At 41.3% G+C, this 17,208-nt stretch overlaps 1 protein-coding gene across 2 annotated transcripts; it reads left to right on the forward strand.

The window, feature by feature from the left end:
* Positions 1 to 985: 985 nt before the first annotated feature.
* Positions 986 to 9,546, forward strand: LOC110314177 (melanoma-associated antigen 10-like). 2 transcript variants are annotated; one of them, XM_021188637.1, is made up of 4 exons: positions 986 to 1,040; positions 6,861 to 6,949; positions 7,632 to 7,703; positions 7,841 to 9,546. In XM_021188637.1, exon 4 carries the CDS (start codon positions 7,852 to 7,854, stop codon positions 9,130 to 9,132), a length of 1,281 nt encoding a protein of 426 aa, XP_021044296.1. In that variant the 5' UTR covers positions 986 to 1,040; positions 6,861 to 6,949; positions 7,632 to 7,703; positions 7,841 to 7,851; the 3' UTR covers positions 9,133 to 9,546. The 2 variants fall into 2 exon arrangements, with proteins under 2 accessions (XP_021044296.1, XP_021044295.1); XM_021188636.1 differs by lacking the exon at positions 986 to 1,040 and adding an exon at positions 4,635 to 4,728.
* Positions 9,547 to 17,208: the final 7,662 nt, after the last annotated feature.

The following is a 17,208-nucleotide window of genomic DNA, read 5'->3' on the forward strand; positions in this document are numbered from 1 at the left end:
CAATAGATAGAGTACCAAGCTCCCCTGGGTCAGTGTAGTTAGCCCTGGAGCCACCAAACATGATAAGGATTGTAATCTTTCCTGAGTTCAGTGTCTGTAGACCAGAAGATGTGAGGCTTTGTGACAGCATTGGACTCTGGTCTGGTCAGCAGTAAAATTGTCCTAGGTTTGTGAAATATTAAAGGAAGGACATTGTGTGAGGACTGAGCAACTCTGCCTCTTCCTGGAGAATCAGGGCCACTAATCCTTCTGTCTTAGAGAGTTAACCCCTTCGAGCTTCTATAAGTATTAGGAGTGCCATATAGGAAGCATAAAGAAAAAGAAGCAATTTTGGGAGAACATGAATGATACTTTGCCAGCATGGAGATGAATATTATTAGCCTTGGAAATATCAAGAAGAAGACTCTACGAGACTGAGAGGGATCTGAAAAAAAAAAAAATAGAGGCTTTGACCTCCTCCGAAGCTACAGAGGAACTCAAGTTCTCTTTTTAAGAAAGTCTCCAGACAGACTAAGGTATTGTTTCAGGGTTCCATTTTGAGAGCTTGAGGGAAGGAAGCGTTGTTTCTACATGGAGATAGACTCTAGTTCTCAGACGAGTGGGGGGAGACTGAAAGGATCAGGAGCTTGAAATTGCCTCACAGAAATACCATGACTGGTGACTGCAGTACTATTTGCTAAAGTAGCTCTCCACAAATCTCCAGGCAAATGTTTGGTGTAAACTCAGCTTCCCAATTCTGTGTCTGGAGTTCGAGGAAAATGAGACGTTCTAGGTGACAGAACTAGATTGAGTCTAGTTTAGGCTTAAGAAGAAGCCGTTTCTCCGCCTCATTTTGTGTGGGGAATGTGAACGATGTTAGGCTATTTTGAACCTGATTTGGGTCAGAGGTTACTCTGCCTAGATAGCCATTGTGAGGGAGGTCTTTAAGGGCGGGCTGGGAGGGACCACAGAAGTACTTATAGGGGTAAACCAGTTCCGCCTGTTCAGGCTGTTCCCTGCTTTAGCCATTTTAGCTCTGTGCTCCATGCCTGAAGTCTAAGGTAAGATTTTCTCGGAGGGGTCTGAGAGGACTGGAAGGGAGAAGCTAGAGCCTCTTCTCTCACTCATAGGATGACAGGATTTGAAGATCTGCCTTCCCAAGGAGTTGGTCTGGGAGCCTTTAGGTCAGGTTATTCATCTGACGATGTATTTCCGTAAATTCTGTCAGAGTTGTCTTAAAGTCTCAAAGAATGAAATCCACAAGGTGAACAGTGTGACTTTCCTGATCGGAAGAATGATGAATTCTCATAGAAATAGTGGAACTTGTACATCCAGCAGATATGGCCCACACCTTCTATCCTTAGTGGGGGATTTATCTGTTCCTCATTTGATGAAGTCAAACCTCACAGTCTAGTCCTGCTTAGGTCTTTTTTGAAAAGCAGGAAGACAAGGAAAGGAGAGAAGGTGGAGGGTTGCTGGCTGGAAAGGCATTCCGTTTTTGTTTGTTTGTTTGTTTGTTTGGTGTTTTTTTATGGTTTGTTTTAATGAGCAGGGAGGGGTGTTTTCCCTGCATGCATATCTATGGACTGTGTGTGTCTCATACTCAGGTAGGACAAACGAGAAATTTGTATCGCCTGGGAATGGAGTTACAGCCCTTGTGAACTGCCCTGAGGGTGCTGCAAATTCAGTCTGGGTCATCTGGAAGAGCAGGCTATGCTCTGAATTGCTGAGCTATTTCTCCAGCCCAATATTTCTTTTTAACAAAGAAGGAAAGCTGTTTTTACTGCCTAGCCAAATATTCCTGGGGCATGAAGGCAAGTAGGCACAGAATGATGAGGCCTCACACAGAAGGGCATCTATTTGGGAATGAAAAAAGGAAGTCTAGAGCGTGTGTTCAGTAGTGGGCAAAGAGGAGAGTTCTAGGTTTGTTGTCAAGTATTTGACAGAAAAGATGAAATGTAATGCTTCTTACAGCTCTGTGTTGGAAACTGGAGGGACATGAGGCTTTTAGATGTGTGACTGGACACAGGTGGGCTAGTGTGGAGTACTAGCAAGCCATAATGGAGGAGTTTCCATACAGTAAGATTAGGGTCTTGGTCCCACAAGCAGAGGAAGTTTAGGGAAGAATCTTCATTCCTAACCACTACTTACACTATTTTATTTCCCAAGTTTTCATGTCTGGAGATGATGGGAAGTATAACTTCTCTGGACTCAGGTTGCGAAGGAAAAATGCTGGGGAGATCTTATGGGTTTTCTAGATATATCCTGGTTCTCATCTTCTTGAAGGAATGAATTCAATGACAAAATAAATATAGATCATTTATATAGAAGTTTGTTTAGCAAAGGTAAACAAAGCCAACACTCCAAAGAGAGAATGGAGCAGCTGCCCTAAAGGTCTGAGCTACACTGCTGAGTGAGAAAAAAAATTCATCTGTATTCATTGGGTGTGTGGCTTGTTCCTGTGATAAGGTGATCGACAGGGTCTCTCCTTTTAGGGAGTTTCTTTCCAGTCTGCTGGAAAAGCATCTAGAAAATGGAGACAGGGTCAGAAGCATAAGATAAGTGACAGAGCATTCTAAAGATGCTATTTCATATGTGTGAGGAAATGTTTTCGTTTCTTTCTATCTGAGAGAGCAGCAGCACCCAAAGTCCACTTCAAAACACGTCGAAGCACAAAGGTGCATTCCTTCAGGAGACACAATGACCAGGGTCCTGCTGCAGCTTTCCACAGTTAATTCCTGCCTAAGTCTTTTTCTTCCCACCATTGTCTGGAAGGCCTTGAAGGAGGCTTGGGAGAATTCGCTGTGTTCTTTGCCCCCAGAGATAGAATTGTACTGCCTGTGTCCTCCCAGGAAACCATCCCTGCTAAGCTGAGAGAAGGTGAAACAATGTATGATTTCCTGGTTTCTGTCCTGATCGGCCAAGGGACTTGAGACTTTGGAGGAGGCAGCTAGAATTTATTCCTGAAGAGGTAGAACTTGAATGAGAAGTATGAACATTCCTCTCATCCACAGATATTATAGCAAATATAATGTCTTTGCCTGCCTGCATATCTATGGACTGTGTATGTACCTCATACACTTCCTGAGGGTGGGGGCTTCAGGCTACTTTGCAGTCCTAAGCATTTTTCCCATGTTTCATTTCTAGAGCACAAGGAGAGTTGAGTTTTGTCGTAGTGGGTGTTCCACTCTCTGATGATGCATGTCTTTCTGGGTAAACTACTGAGTTAGGAGTGGAGCCTTTTCCCTCCACCATAGGAATAGTGGGGATCCTATCTCTTTGGCTAAGAGATTGCCTTAGGGTGGTCTTTAGATCAGGGTTCAAAATGCTTCTTCCCAGGGGTCTCATGACCAGAGTCCACAAAAGATGACGGTCTGGGGTAGGTCGGACTTAGGACTATTGGAAAGGAATCCCAGATAAGACAAATATTCAAGTGAGGGAGGACTATTCAGGCAACAAGAGAGGACTGAGGGACATACCTTCTCCAAAAAGAATGGAGTTAACCATGTCTACTTTGGCACTCATCTCTGGTGCCGTATAGGCTGGATAAATAGTATGCTATTTCTTAGATTCCATATTGATAGTCTGTGGTGATTGAGGCTTTTGGATTGTATAGTTCCAACTTGGTAAACATTAAGGCCAAAAAATTGTGGAGGATTAGCCGTTTTCCCTGTCCCCATAAGTATTGAGGCCTCTATTCCTGTGTCTTCAAGGAGTTTCCTCCTTGTCTAGAAGTTCGATATCAAATTTGGATGAAAGAATTTGTTTCCCCAAATTCCATGTGGGGAATCCGAGGAAGATGAACATTTTCAGGTTTGCAAATGAAGCTGTCCCAGCACTGGGAAATATTGAGAAGAGACCTAAGAAATGAATTGAGGATCCTGATGAAGCCTTGGAAATTTCTTTCTCCCCCATGTGTATACCAGTTTGGGCTTCACCTTTCCCAGAATTCATACCAGGAAGCATTCAGAATGAATAAGCTGAGGGTGGTGAGTTGATTGGGGGAGGTTGTGAGGGTTGGGGTCCTGGAAGGAAATCCCCCAACCAGTACAGAAATAGATGACTGGGATCCTTAACTAGGCTGTGCCATGGGAATGACTAGGCAAGGTTGCAGCTCTAAACATTGTTTCCATAAATTAACGTCAGGAGTCTGTGGGATCTGAGGCTTTTGGGACAGGACAGAACTCAGGAAAGTCCTAATCTGGATAGGAGGACCTTGAAGGGAAGAAGTGAGCCTTCCCACCCTTACAGAAATAATAGGTTTTAGTCCTCTTTGACCAGATTGTGGCTCTGGGAATATCTAGGCAAGGTTGCAAGTCTAAACATTGTTTCTACAACTTCAGTATCAGGGCTGTGGGACTTGAAGGTTTTTTTTTTTCTTTTTTTAAAATTTATTTATTAGAGATTGTCTTCATTTACATTTCAAATGCTATCCCTGAGGTCCCCTATACCCTCTCCCTGCCCTGCTCCCCAACACACCCACTCCTNCTTCCTGGCCCTGGCATTCCCCTGTACTGGAGCATATAAAATTTGCAAGACCAAGGGACCTCTCGAGAAGAGCCTAAAACTGGTTTCAGACTAGGTTCATCCTTGAGTGGGAGGAGCCTCAAAGGACAGCGGGAGCTTTGCCTTTCCCTTAGAAAAGAGGTGTGGCCAAACTCGCTCGCTCAGACTTTTGCCCCAGAGGTTTCCAGTCTGTTCCAGCTTGGTGGCTGCTACCTGGAGCTCTCTGTCCGAAGTCTAAGAGAGGTAAGGCCTTTTGTGAGATAGCATTGGGATTAGAAGAGTACAAGTTTCACCCTCAGGAAATATTGAGGAAAGAGCTGTGAGGGTAAAATAAGTTAGGGGAGAATTGGACTCACACATATAGGGGTCTCTCCAGTATTTATCTTAGATACAATCCAGAAGGGTAAGTTGGACTTACTTTGCAGCTTCATGAGCGACAGACACTGAAAGCATTAAGGAATTGAGGGTGGGCAGAACTGGGTAAGGCAGGCGTAAGTTCAAGTCTGAGGGAATATAAAAGAGAGGGCCTTGGAGGGACACTGGTGGAGAATCAGGAGCCTTGCTCTCCAGCAGAAATAATAGGGATATATGAATCCTTGTATTGCTGAAAGGCTTTAAGGTGGGAAGATAACCTCAGTTCATTAGAGGAATCATCACAGCCTTGAGTGAAAAGCTGCTGAAGTGTAATGGGAGACTTTTGTTCCCTCAGAAAGGCACATGCGATCTCCTTTGATAATATGGAAGCTCTAGGACTACTCAAGGCAAATGGGCTCATGTTGTTTGTTTCTACATTTCCTGCTGAGTTCATGAGAGAGAAGGCTTCAGGGGAGGTGGCTGGACTCTGGTTAGCAGGAGAGCAGTTCTAATTATAGGAAACATGAAGGTAGCAATGTGAGGATTTGGGGCCTACCCCTCTCCCAGGGAGAGAGGCTGGCCCACTTTCTCAAACAACATTCATTCCAGGGAAGCTTCAGTCATTCCGAGGATTCTACTTTTTCTAGTGTTTTGTAAGTTGAGCAGGGTGAGGCTGTTGTGGAAGGGTTGGACTCTAGTTATCATGTGTAAGAATGTGAACTTTGGTAAGTGGGACCTTAAGAGAGCAGTTTTGTCACCCTCGCCCCTATAGAAATTGGGATGGATCCTCAGGCAATTTCTTAAGTAGGCTCTAGACCATGTTGCAGTACAAAGCCCTCTGCTATCCTGGAGAAAAGGTCAGGGAATAAGAGAGGTAAGAACTCGACATAGGATATTGACATTGGTTTTTCATTTTAATTCATGCATGGAGAAAATCAGGGTCAGTCTCTAGGGAAGACTGAGAGGAGTGAAGAACAATGAAGAGTCTGCCACTATGTTCCTTAGCACCTGTCACTGTGTGAGTCCAGGCAGACTGATCAATAGGACACTTCCATTTTTCTGTGCTGAGAGGCTAAGAAAGTTGGATCTTTAATGGCCACCAGGTACTATATGTAGGAGTTCCAGTCTTGGGGGACATGACTCTGAGGAAAGCGTCGAGTTTTTCCTTCTTCCACAAAAATAGTAGGGAAATAGCCTGGTTTGCTAAGGCACTTGATTATAGATCATGAAAAAACAAACAAAAAAACAAACAAACAAAACACAAAGGTTGCCTCTGAAGATTCTAAAAGAAGAGGAGGAGGATCCTTTGGGAGAGTGAGACTCCTTTTACCCTTCAAAAATTACTAGTGTTGGTCCTGCATTCTCAGACAGCTTTACCAGTAAGCTCAGACCAGGAATTGAACAGCAGCTCAATTTACATAATTTCATGTTGAGATTCAAAGAGAGGTCTGTCCTATTAGAAGAGGACTGTATTTCAAAAATATGAAAAGGATTCTCTGCCTTGGAAAATATCCAAGAGGCTACCCCAGTGATAGAGAACTGGGAAAATTCTGACCTAGAGTCCTCTCATTGACACTTTATAAACTTGGCACTTTTTTGTTGCGAATCATGTTCTATTCTCTTGACAGAAGTCCTCCCAAATTGAAATCATTAAAGTAACATACCCTTCTCTCTGTCTGGAGTCTCCACAGGCAGCTAGACAGAAGGAAAAATCAGTTCCATTACATCTATGGGGGATGAAAATGATCCAAACCAATGCTCTCAGTCCTCTCTGAGGGCAAGTTTATGTTTCTTTCCTAAAGCTGGAATTGCTCCTTTACTAAGTGTAGTCTACCACCCTCTTAAGAGTATCATTACCTCAGGGATATGTAACAGTTCCAAATTACCTGGGATATCCCAAGGCAACTATCTGGAGAGTTAGGGACGCCTTGGTTCAATTCTGTTGTAGTGGAGAAGATTTGTAGTTCTTAGGGCAAAACTTAACCAGTATCTTACCTCCTCACTGTTGTCTGTATTCTCAGGAAGTAAACATCTTCATTGGAAGAGAAAGCTGTGTGGGAAAAGGGAATAGCAGATCACCAGAGGGAAAAATCTGCCTGGAGTTCATCAGGTATGAATCCTGAATCAGGAATGAGGACACAGTCCCCATTCTCCTTTTAAGGACAGAAGGCACGCTAAGCTCAACTATGGCCTGTTTTTATCTCTTGGAGGAACTGTGTACGTGGTCAAATGTGCTTCCTGCTCTATCTTTGTGCTCAAAGGGAGCAGAGTAGAGCAGAGGGAGTAGACCAGGAGCAACAGAGGGGTGTGAGGGAAGGTACTATATGAGGAGGGGGATCAGGAGGAGGGGTCTGTGATGAGAATTTAAAGGAAATAAATTAATTAATTAATGAAAAAAAAAAAAACAATGAAAGTGTCTCTAACCTAGGAGAGCTGTGATCCCTGCAATTGGGTTAGCACTTCCTGCCATTCAGTTTAGCCTGATATTGTTGGAAATCGTGCTCCATGATGTTTGCTTCACGGTGTTAGGAATGTTTAGATTTGTCCTGCTAATGTGGTCTCAGTCTGCCAGATGGATATAATTCATCCCTTCCTAGGGAAGATGCGAGCACATAGGGGAGCTTACACCCTACAAGAGGCTTAAGTGTGCTATATACCTGAATATACACAAACATTATGCTGTAGAATACAGGGACTCCAAGGCATTTGTCCCACATACTCTAGTACTCTTCCTGAAGTCAGACTCAGCCATCTGCCTGAATCTTAAGAACATTTATCATGTTCTTCTATAGGTTCCTAAAGGACAAGCCGGGTAGAAAGGCTGCAGAACTCTGAGGCTATTCCACATCACCTGGAGAAAACTAGTAAGTTGCCTTTTGTCTGAGATTTCTGAGAAGATATTGGTCTTTGAGTGTGCTCACTCTGCTCTTTTCTTCCCTCCCCTCACCTTCGTAATCTCATCACTGTCAGTCCTGTTTACATTTTTGTCTTCTTTCTCCAGAAAGCAACACAATGTCTCGCTACGGAAAGCAGCCACGCCTCAGTCTGGAAGAAGGTGTAAACTTCCAGAATCCAACTGAAACTGATGACGTGGTGTTCCCAGTACTTCCCACACCCGAGAAAGATGAGAGAGAGGGAGAGGAGGAGGTCCTAAAGGAAGATGAAGACGATAGCAATAAGCAGGAGGAGGAAGATAACATTGAGAAGGAAGAAGAAGATGGAGAAAACGAGAGAGAAGAGGAAAATGAAGAGTCTGGTGATGGAGTGAATGAAGAAGAAGATGAGACCGGAGAGGAAGAAGACATATCTTCCATGATTTTGTCATCTAATGTCTCTTTAGCTGCTTTCTCCCCTCCTTCTCCTTCTTCTTCTTCCTCCTTCTCCATCTCTTCTTCTTCCTCTTCCTCTTCTTCCCTCTTTTCTCTGTTCCAGAGCAACCTGGTGGAGAATGAGGGCTTTGCTGTTGGGATGCTGGGCCTTTTTCAGAATGCTCAGAGCTTCTTCCCCTCACCTACTTTGGGGGGAAATTTAGATGAGGCAGCTGGTCACCAGGAAGGGAGTTCAGGTGTCATAGCTTCCCCAGAAGACCCTGACTCCTTGCTAGATGCTATCATACAAGACAAGGCTACTGATTTGGTGTTTCTTTTCATTTACAAGTATAGAGTGAAGGAACCCATCACTTTAACTGAAATCCATGAGGTTGTCACTAAGGAATATGAGAACCATTTTCCTGTCATTTTCATTGAAGCTTCTAAATGCTTGGAGATGACCTTCGGGATTGATATAAAGGAAAGTGATCTCGTAAGCAGTGCTTATGTCTTTGTCAACTCACTGAACCTTACCTATGAGGATATGCTAAATGACAGTGATAGGCTGCCTAGAAATGCTTTCCTGATAGTTATTCTGGGCGTAATATTCATAGAAGGGAACTGTGCTTCTGAAGAAAGAATCTGGGAGTTCTTCAAACTGGTGGGAGTGTACGATGGGGAAGAGCACTTCATTTGTGGGGATCCCAGGGAGTTTCTCACTGTACATCTAGTGCAGCAAAATTACCTGGAGTATCGGGAGGTGCCTAACAGCCAGCCTCCATGCTTTGAGTTCCTGTGGGGTCCAAGAGCCTATGCTGAAACTACCAAGATGAGAGTTTTGGAATTCTTGGCAAAGATGAATGGGTGTGAGACATCTGATTTCTCAATCTGGTATGAAGAGGCTTTGAGAGATGAGGAAGAGAGGGCCTTGGCCTTACATGATTCTGCAAACGCAAGCCCAAATGCGTGGTTTGTAGAGCGTTGATCACTGGTTTCTCATATCCAGTGTGAGGGATCCCTTTTGGTATGGATTCACTCTAATTTTGAAGAGAGCAGTCAAAATTTTAAGTAAGGGAAAATCAAACTTAGGCTCAGTAGAACAGTATCACTATGCTAATTGAGGTTTTCTTAACTGTTTCATTTGGGGTTACTATTAAATGTTACTCATTTTAAGGGAAAGTGTATTACCTCTAAAATTTGTCATTGAAAGTGATAACACAATTATTACTGTTTGTTTAAAAATATAGTGGAAAAATTATATAAGGTTACCTTTTGATTTCTTTAGTCCTTTTAGTCTATTCTGTAAAACTAAAATGTGGTATGCATTTATTTTCCGGACTAATGTAAGAAAATAGGATGTAATAACAAATCTTAATAAAGACTGCTCACTAATTCACTCACCAAATCTTTTCTGTTTGGAAAACACTACGATATTGGGGTCAGGCGCATAGAAAAGTAAGGAAATTCCTTGAAGAAGAAATCAGAGACTCTGGGAATATCTATCATACAAGGAACATGCTTTAATGTGGAAAGAAGGAACCATTGAGGAGGTGGGGTTCCCATTTATCAGAAGTTATGTGCAACTATTCAGAGACATAATGGCAAAATTTGGGGGCTTTGGGAAATTGAATGTTTTGGGGTATAATTTACATTAAGCCATGAAAGGTATTACAAGTCACAGGCTTGATTAAATAAATTTAAAAAACAAAAGCAAAAAGAAATGAACGACAGCAACAACAAAACAACCCTAAGGGTTACACACCTAAAGGTTCAGGGATTTCCTAGGAAGAAAGAGATGAACCCTTTCAGTCTAGGTACAAATTGACAGTGCATCATTCTTTCATCTGGCTTGGGGAAGTCCATAGACTGTCTTTTACATGGAAGTGGATATTCTTGACTTCTGTTGTAAAAATTCAAACAAGATCAAGGGTCTGATGGCTGTGAAGTTACTGTACAAAATATATACACAGAGAATGGACAGAAAGAGGGAAAAAAAGAAAAAAAACTATTTTACTTTTTTTCTCTGGGATTTTCTAATTTTATCAGGTAAGAATGACATACTTACTCCCCAGATAATACATTATCTATATGGGGGTGGGGTGGGAGTTTAACTGAAAAACATATATATTTTTTTGGTTTTTCAAGACAGGGTTTCTCTGTGTAGCTCTGGCTGTCCTGGAACTCACTTTGTAGGCCAGATTGGCCTTGAACTCAGAAATCTGCCTGCCTATGCCTCCCAAGTGCTGGGAATAATTTTCTGATTTTCTATTTTTTACCCCATTGAATTGCATTTTCTAGCACACTGTGGTTAATGACAACAACACAACTCAGGTGAGAGGATGGCAGACTTATGTTCAAATTGATATTCAAACTAATAACCAATACATTTGGGGTTGATGCCAGGTGTTCTATGGTCAATGCATTCTCCCTGTGCTGCCACCTTCCTCAAACCTGATTCTTTGGAATTACTCAAAGATCACAAAACTGGCACATGCCAAGATAGGACAAGAGTTTATCTACAGCACACATTGTTTCCTACCTCCCAGCCTGAGGCAGGCCTTTGGTTTCTTACATATTTCTTGATCTTCCAAATGTCTCAGTTGACACTGTCCAAATATTCAAAGCATAAAGGGTGATAAAATATTGTGATTTTTTTTCCATGTTACTACTAGGGTTATCTTGCCCTTATAACTAGAAGATTTCACAGCTAGCTGCATCCTTGGAAGTAAACTGCAGCTGTCATTAAATGTCAAATTTATTGGTCTTGAAATTCCTAGCACTTAGAGGCATTTTATCATTGAAGCAATCAGAAAATAAATCTCCATACATAGAAGGTTATATTTAGGCAATAACATCAAAATTATTAGGGTTCTTATACATGCGAGTTTGAGAGTCTAATACACCAACAGAAGCATCTTGTCAAACAGGAGAAGTATGGATCCTTCCAGAAGATATAGAGTCAGTGTTGGTAAGCAGACTTAACCTGAGAGATAAGTGTCCATGGGAGGAAACTCCCTGAAGTCCTTAAGGCCAAAGGCAAAACCAATCCAGAGATCAATTATGGCTGCTACTCAGGCCCAAATCTAAGGTTTAGTATAGTCTGGTGTACAGTACAATGTTCAGCTTAAAGATGAAAAATTGAAACAGGAATGGATACGGATGAAATTTAGAAGGAGACATGTCTGGGATTGACATTTCTACTATATTTACTATTATTTTTTGATTAATTTATGTTTCTTTTTCTTTTTTAAATTGGATATTTTCTTTATTTACATTTTAAATGTTATCCCCCTTCCCTGTTCGCCCCGGAAATCCCCTATCACATCCTTACAACCCCTGGGTGAGGGTCTTCCTCCACCCACCCACTTCTGCCTCCCCACCCTCAATTCCCCTACACGGGGCGGGGGGAGCATTGAGCCTTCACAGTGTGAAGGACCTCTTCTCCCATTGATGCCTGACAAGGCCATCCTCTGCTACATATGCACCTGGAGCCATGAGTCCCTCCATGTATACTCTCTGGTTGGTGGTTTAGTCCCTGTGAGATCAGGGGGCTCTGGTTGGTTAATATTGTTCTTCTTCCTATGGGGTTGCAAACCCCTTCAGATCCTTGGGTCCTTTCTCTACCTCATTCATTGGGGACCCTGTGCTCAGTCCAATGGTTGACTTCGGGCATCCACATTTGTATTGGTCAGGATCTGGCAGAGCCTCTCAGGAGACAGCTATATCAGGATCCTGTCAGCAAGCACTTCTTGGCATCCACAATAGTGTCTGGGTTTGATGACTTTATATGGGATGGATCCTCAGGTGGGACATAAATAATGGATGATCGACTATAAGAAAAATTTATTCTAAGAGTTATTTTCACATCACAAAATAATGTATTAACCTCATGTAAACTAATGTAAAATAGTTACATGATTCAGTTGGAAATATGATGGACTATGAACTGCTTCCATGTGACCTGGTAAAATAGAAGAATCAGGGTATGAAAACAAACAAACAGAATATATCCTAAAGAGAGAGAGGAAAAGCCTCTTCAGGATGTCTGAAATTTGTGTGAAAAATGGTAGTGGCTCATAAAATAAAAAACTAAATAGAACAAAGCTCCAGATTCTTGGCTTCCCAATAAGCCAGGCAGTCCTGAGGATAAGGATCTTGCACACACTTTTAACTTCCAGCCCAACCTAGTCTTTACAATATTCAAAAGCAGGTGCAGGATTTGGTGAGAAAGTAATAGTCTACAGGTTGGCCAGAAGTGGAGAGAAATTCTATTATATCACTCTCTGCAACTCTGAGATAAGCGACAGCTGCTATCTTGAGAGATGACTCATCCTTGGAAACTGACCAACCCTGCAGCCCCCAGGAGTAGCTGCTACAGACAGAGACAGCTAGAAAGATTTCTAATCTGCCACAGCCCTAGGCTGAGAGACAGTTCCCAGGGAGCTGTGGGAACAGACACTAGCAAGCCTGTAAAATGGCTCAGTAGACTCTGTCCAGAAGTAGTGTGATTGGGGAAATGGGGAAGCAGGTCTCCACTGAAACTAATACTAAAGTTTGACGGCACTGAGCCTGTGATCATCCTACTAGGCAGTCACTGCTATTGAATCTGAAAACTCTGAAGCTTTTGAACCATACTCAACACACACCTACAGTATCAGTTCATGGAGTTACAAAGACAGACTTTTCCACTTATATTGATTTAATTGCCCCGGCTTCTTTTTAGTGTCCCAACACAATTCAGAGTTACTCCCTATGGAGCCTTACTAACTTAGCAATATTTTTACATTTTATTACTTTTACTATCATTATCAAAGAGAATAAGGAACAAATTTAATTTTATTCATAACTTTAATCATTATTCAGTAAACTTTTTTCATTTTTTTCTTTATTGTTCTTTTTGTTTTATATACCCTGTGTTTTTTAGTGCATCAATGAATGCAACATGGCCACAGTGTGGGGAGCTGATTTTGTGCCACAGTGCTCCATTCCCAAATACCTACAGGAGAGGGTTGGCTTCCCAGGAGTGTGGACAAGCCTGTGAGCACAGGTATGACCACCACTTCTGCTCAGAGTGACCCACCCAGAACCCTCAGAACAATGGAACTGAGAAACCCTCTGGGATAGGAGCCTTCTGGTTTCCATCTGTATCCTGAACTGACCTTGGGCCACAGCTCTCCATACCCAAATTCTGACAGGAAAGAGCTGGTATCCCAGAAGTGCCCATACTCCTGTGACCACTGGTAAGACCACCACTTCTGTTCCAATTGCTGGACGAAAGGGACCTCCCAGAGTCATCAGGACACAAGAACCAAGGAACAGCCAGGAACAGGATTCTTCTGGGTTCCATCTGCACCCTGGAGCTGACCCTGTGCCACAGCTCTCCATACTCAAATTCCTCCTAGAGAGAACTTGTCTCCCAGGAGTACTGACACACATGCTTGCAGGAGGGACAAGCCACAGTCAGAGACAGAAAGGTGAGCAAACACCCGAGATAACCAGATGGCGAGAGGCAAGGGCAGGAATATAACCAACATAAACCAAGGCTACTTGGCATCACCAAAACCCAGTTCTACAACCACAGCAAGCTCTGGATACCCCATCACACCAGAAAAACAAGACTCTGATTCAAAATCACATCTCATGATGATGATAGAGGACATTAAGAAGGACATAAATAACTCTCTTAAAGAAATACAGGAGAACATAGGTAAACCGATAGAAGCCCTTAAAGAGGAAACACAAAAATCCATTAAAGAATTGCAGGAAAACAAAACAGGTGAAGGAATTGAACAAAACCATCCATGATCTAAAAGAGTAAATAGAAACAATAAAGAAATCACAAAGGGAGACAACCCTGAAGATGTAAAACCTAGGAAAGAGAACCAGAGTCATAGATGCAAGCATTACCAACAGAATACAAGAGTTAGAAGAGAAAATCTCAGGTATAAAATGCAAAAAAAAAAAACCTACTAACCCAAAACATCCAGGAAATCCAGGACACAATGAGAAGACCAAACTTAAGGATAACAGGTAGAGGAGAGAGTGAAGATTCTCAACCTAAATGACCAGTAAATATCTTCAAAAAATTATGGAAGAAAGCTTCCCATATCTAAAGAAAGAGATGCTCATGAACATATAAGAAGCCTACAGAACTTCAAATAGACTGGACCAGAAAAGAAATTCCTCCTGTCACAGAATAATTAAAACACAAAGTGCACAAAACAAAGAAAGAGTATTTAAAACTGTATGGGAAAATGTCAAGAAACATAAATGCAGACTTATCAGAGTTACACCAGACTTTTCACCAGAGACTATGAAAGCTAGAAGATTCTGGGCAGATGTCATATAGACCCTAAGAGAAAACAAATGTCTGCCTAGACTACTATACCCAGAAAAACTCTCAATTACCATAGATGGAGAAAGATGGAGAAGCCAAGATATTCCATGACAAAACCAAATTTACACAGGATTTTTTCACAAAGAATTGCAACACATGTTAAAAACAATAAGCATCACCTGAAACTTCCCAAAACAAAACAAAACCAAACAAAAAAATAATAAAAATAACTCCTCATCTACTGAGTTCAGAGGTGAAATATAAAAAATACACTCCCCTGTCTTCCCTCTATCAGCAGTAGGCATGAGAGCTAAATTTGTTCATGAGAACAAGGCAACTGGCTCAGCTCCTTGCCTCTTATAACACTTGGGAGAACAGGGCTTGCACCTCTCCTAGGCAGCAAAGTAGGCTCTATGGGTATGGGTGACCCAGGCACAAGGGCATGAGGGTGATAGAGCTGGCTCTACCCCTTGGTTGCTACAGCATTGAATGAGATAGCTGAGGCAGTTCTGAAGAGCTGACCCTGGTAGTGTGGGTGCAGGATAGCTGGCAGGACAGCCAGCTCACCTACCACCTGGGCCCAGTTCTGGGGCTTTAAGTTGGCCCTCGCTGACATCTACCCTACTGAGGAACTGCTGGAACACATAAAGGGACTGGACCTACAGATCCAAAGCTGTAGGGTCCCCATGACACAGGACAACAACAGGATATCCAAGAGGAGTCCCAATGACAATCCAGTATTGATACAGTAGCAGAAGCCAGACCTTGAACCAGACCAATGACTCATTGCAGTGAATATTTGCAAGCAAAGAAGTGTGGACAGAGGGTATACTGTAGGATACACTGTGATACATTGCAGCTTCCACAACAAGATTTTTCATTCTTTATTCATCTTTTTAGTTTTAAAAGAGGAGGTTACAAGTGTGAAGGACATGTATGATGGGATGTGGAGATGAGTGGGATTGGTGTGCATGATGTAAAATTCACAAAGAATCACAAACAGTTAAAACTGGATGAAGATTTCAAAAGTTCACTATTAAAAATGAGCACTAACTTAATAATATTACAAATATAAATCCAATGCTGAGCTTGAAAAGGAAAGTTAGCAGTGTAACAGAAAACATCAGCAAAATAGACAGGAAAATTAGTAACAGGGATAAAAGAGTAAATGATAGGGAATGAAAATTCATCAATTAATTGTGATCTACAAATTAGGAGCAAATGACAAAATTAAGAAAATAATTTTACTGGTAAAACAGTAGAGTTATAATTAATTAATGCAATACTCAAGATTGGGTTTTGTATATTATACACATAAATTGTTAATGAGAACCTACAAAATTGTTGACTATATTTAATTTGGTGGTAAGAAGTCATAAATATTGAAGTATATGAGACAGAATAATGAACATTGTTTATAAGGTAATTCATAATTGCAAATTGGTCTATAAATCCAATGCGATCTCTAGTAATAGTTGGACTTTTTCAGAAACTGGAGTGGTAATCGTAACACTTATTTTGAGATGGATTTGTCTTTGAATTAAAAAGATAATTTTGATACATAAGAAATGTTAGAAATTCACTTAATATTTAAAATAAATTTACCAATAATATAGGCTAGTAATAATTGTGACTAAAGAAATAACCCTTATTTGTGGTCAGTCATATTTTTAATAAGGATGTCAAGTTCATTCAGTAGTACTAAAATCAATTTGGATGTAATTGTACCCATATTTTACGAAGTATACAAAATTCATTGAAAGTGGATCTAAGATCTACATGTAAAGCAAAGTCATAAATATTCCATATAAAAATATGGGTGCTGGTAAGGTAACTCAATAGATAATGTAGTTGCTACACAAGCGTGAAGACATGAGTTAGATCCAAAGAACCCACATACAGAAGTCAGACAAGCTGATTTTAACATTGTAACTTAGACTTAGAGAATCAGAACAACAAAAAACAAAAACAAAAACTAAAACTAAAACAAAAACAAAAACAAAAACTAAAACTAAAACTAAAACTAAAACTAAAACTAAAACTAAAACTAAAACTAAAACTAAAACTAAAACTAAAACTAAAACTAAAACTAAAACTAAAACTAAAACAATTATTTGAGGCTTATTAACCTGCCAGCTTAGATGACTGTTTGAATTCCAGGCCACTTAGAGACCTGAAAGCCCTGTTCTGTCCAGGGTGAGATGGTTGTAAAGAAGATGCCTCAGTGGGTAAGTGCAATGCTTTGGAAAAGGACCTGAGGTTAGAGGGCCTGAGCTACATTCCAAGAACACAGATCAGTCAGATCACAACCCCTTAAAACTCAAGCTCCAGGGTATCCAACACCCTCTTCTGGTCTCCATAGGCACCTGTACTGAAGTGAAAAATAACCACATTATCTATTCAATTTCTCCTTCTCAGGGAGATCTGTGCATCGCCACTGGATCCCTCCTTGTTAATTCATTTTTTCTGGGTCTATAGACTTCAGTACAGTACTCTACTTAAAGAGCTAATATCCATCTATAAGGTTGCCTTTCTAGGCCTAGGTTACCTAACTGAGGGTGATTTTTTTCTACTTCCATCTATATGTCTGCAAATTTCATGATGTCCATTTTTTTTTCTAACAGCTAAGTAACACTCTATTGTATAGACATATCACAGTTTCTTTAGTTTTTGGTGAAATGGCAGTGGATGGGGATTGGAATAGGAGGGATCAGGTGGGGGAGT

The sequence above is a fragment of the Mus pahari genome, chromosome X, assembly GCF_900095145.1.
Source record: "Mus pahari chromosome X, PAHARI_EIJ_v1.1, whole genome shotgun sequence".
NCBI classification, from domain to species: Eukaryota; Metazoa; Chordata; class Mammalia; order Rodentia; family Muridae; genus Mus; species Mus pahari.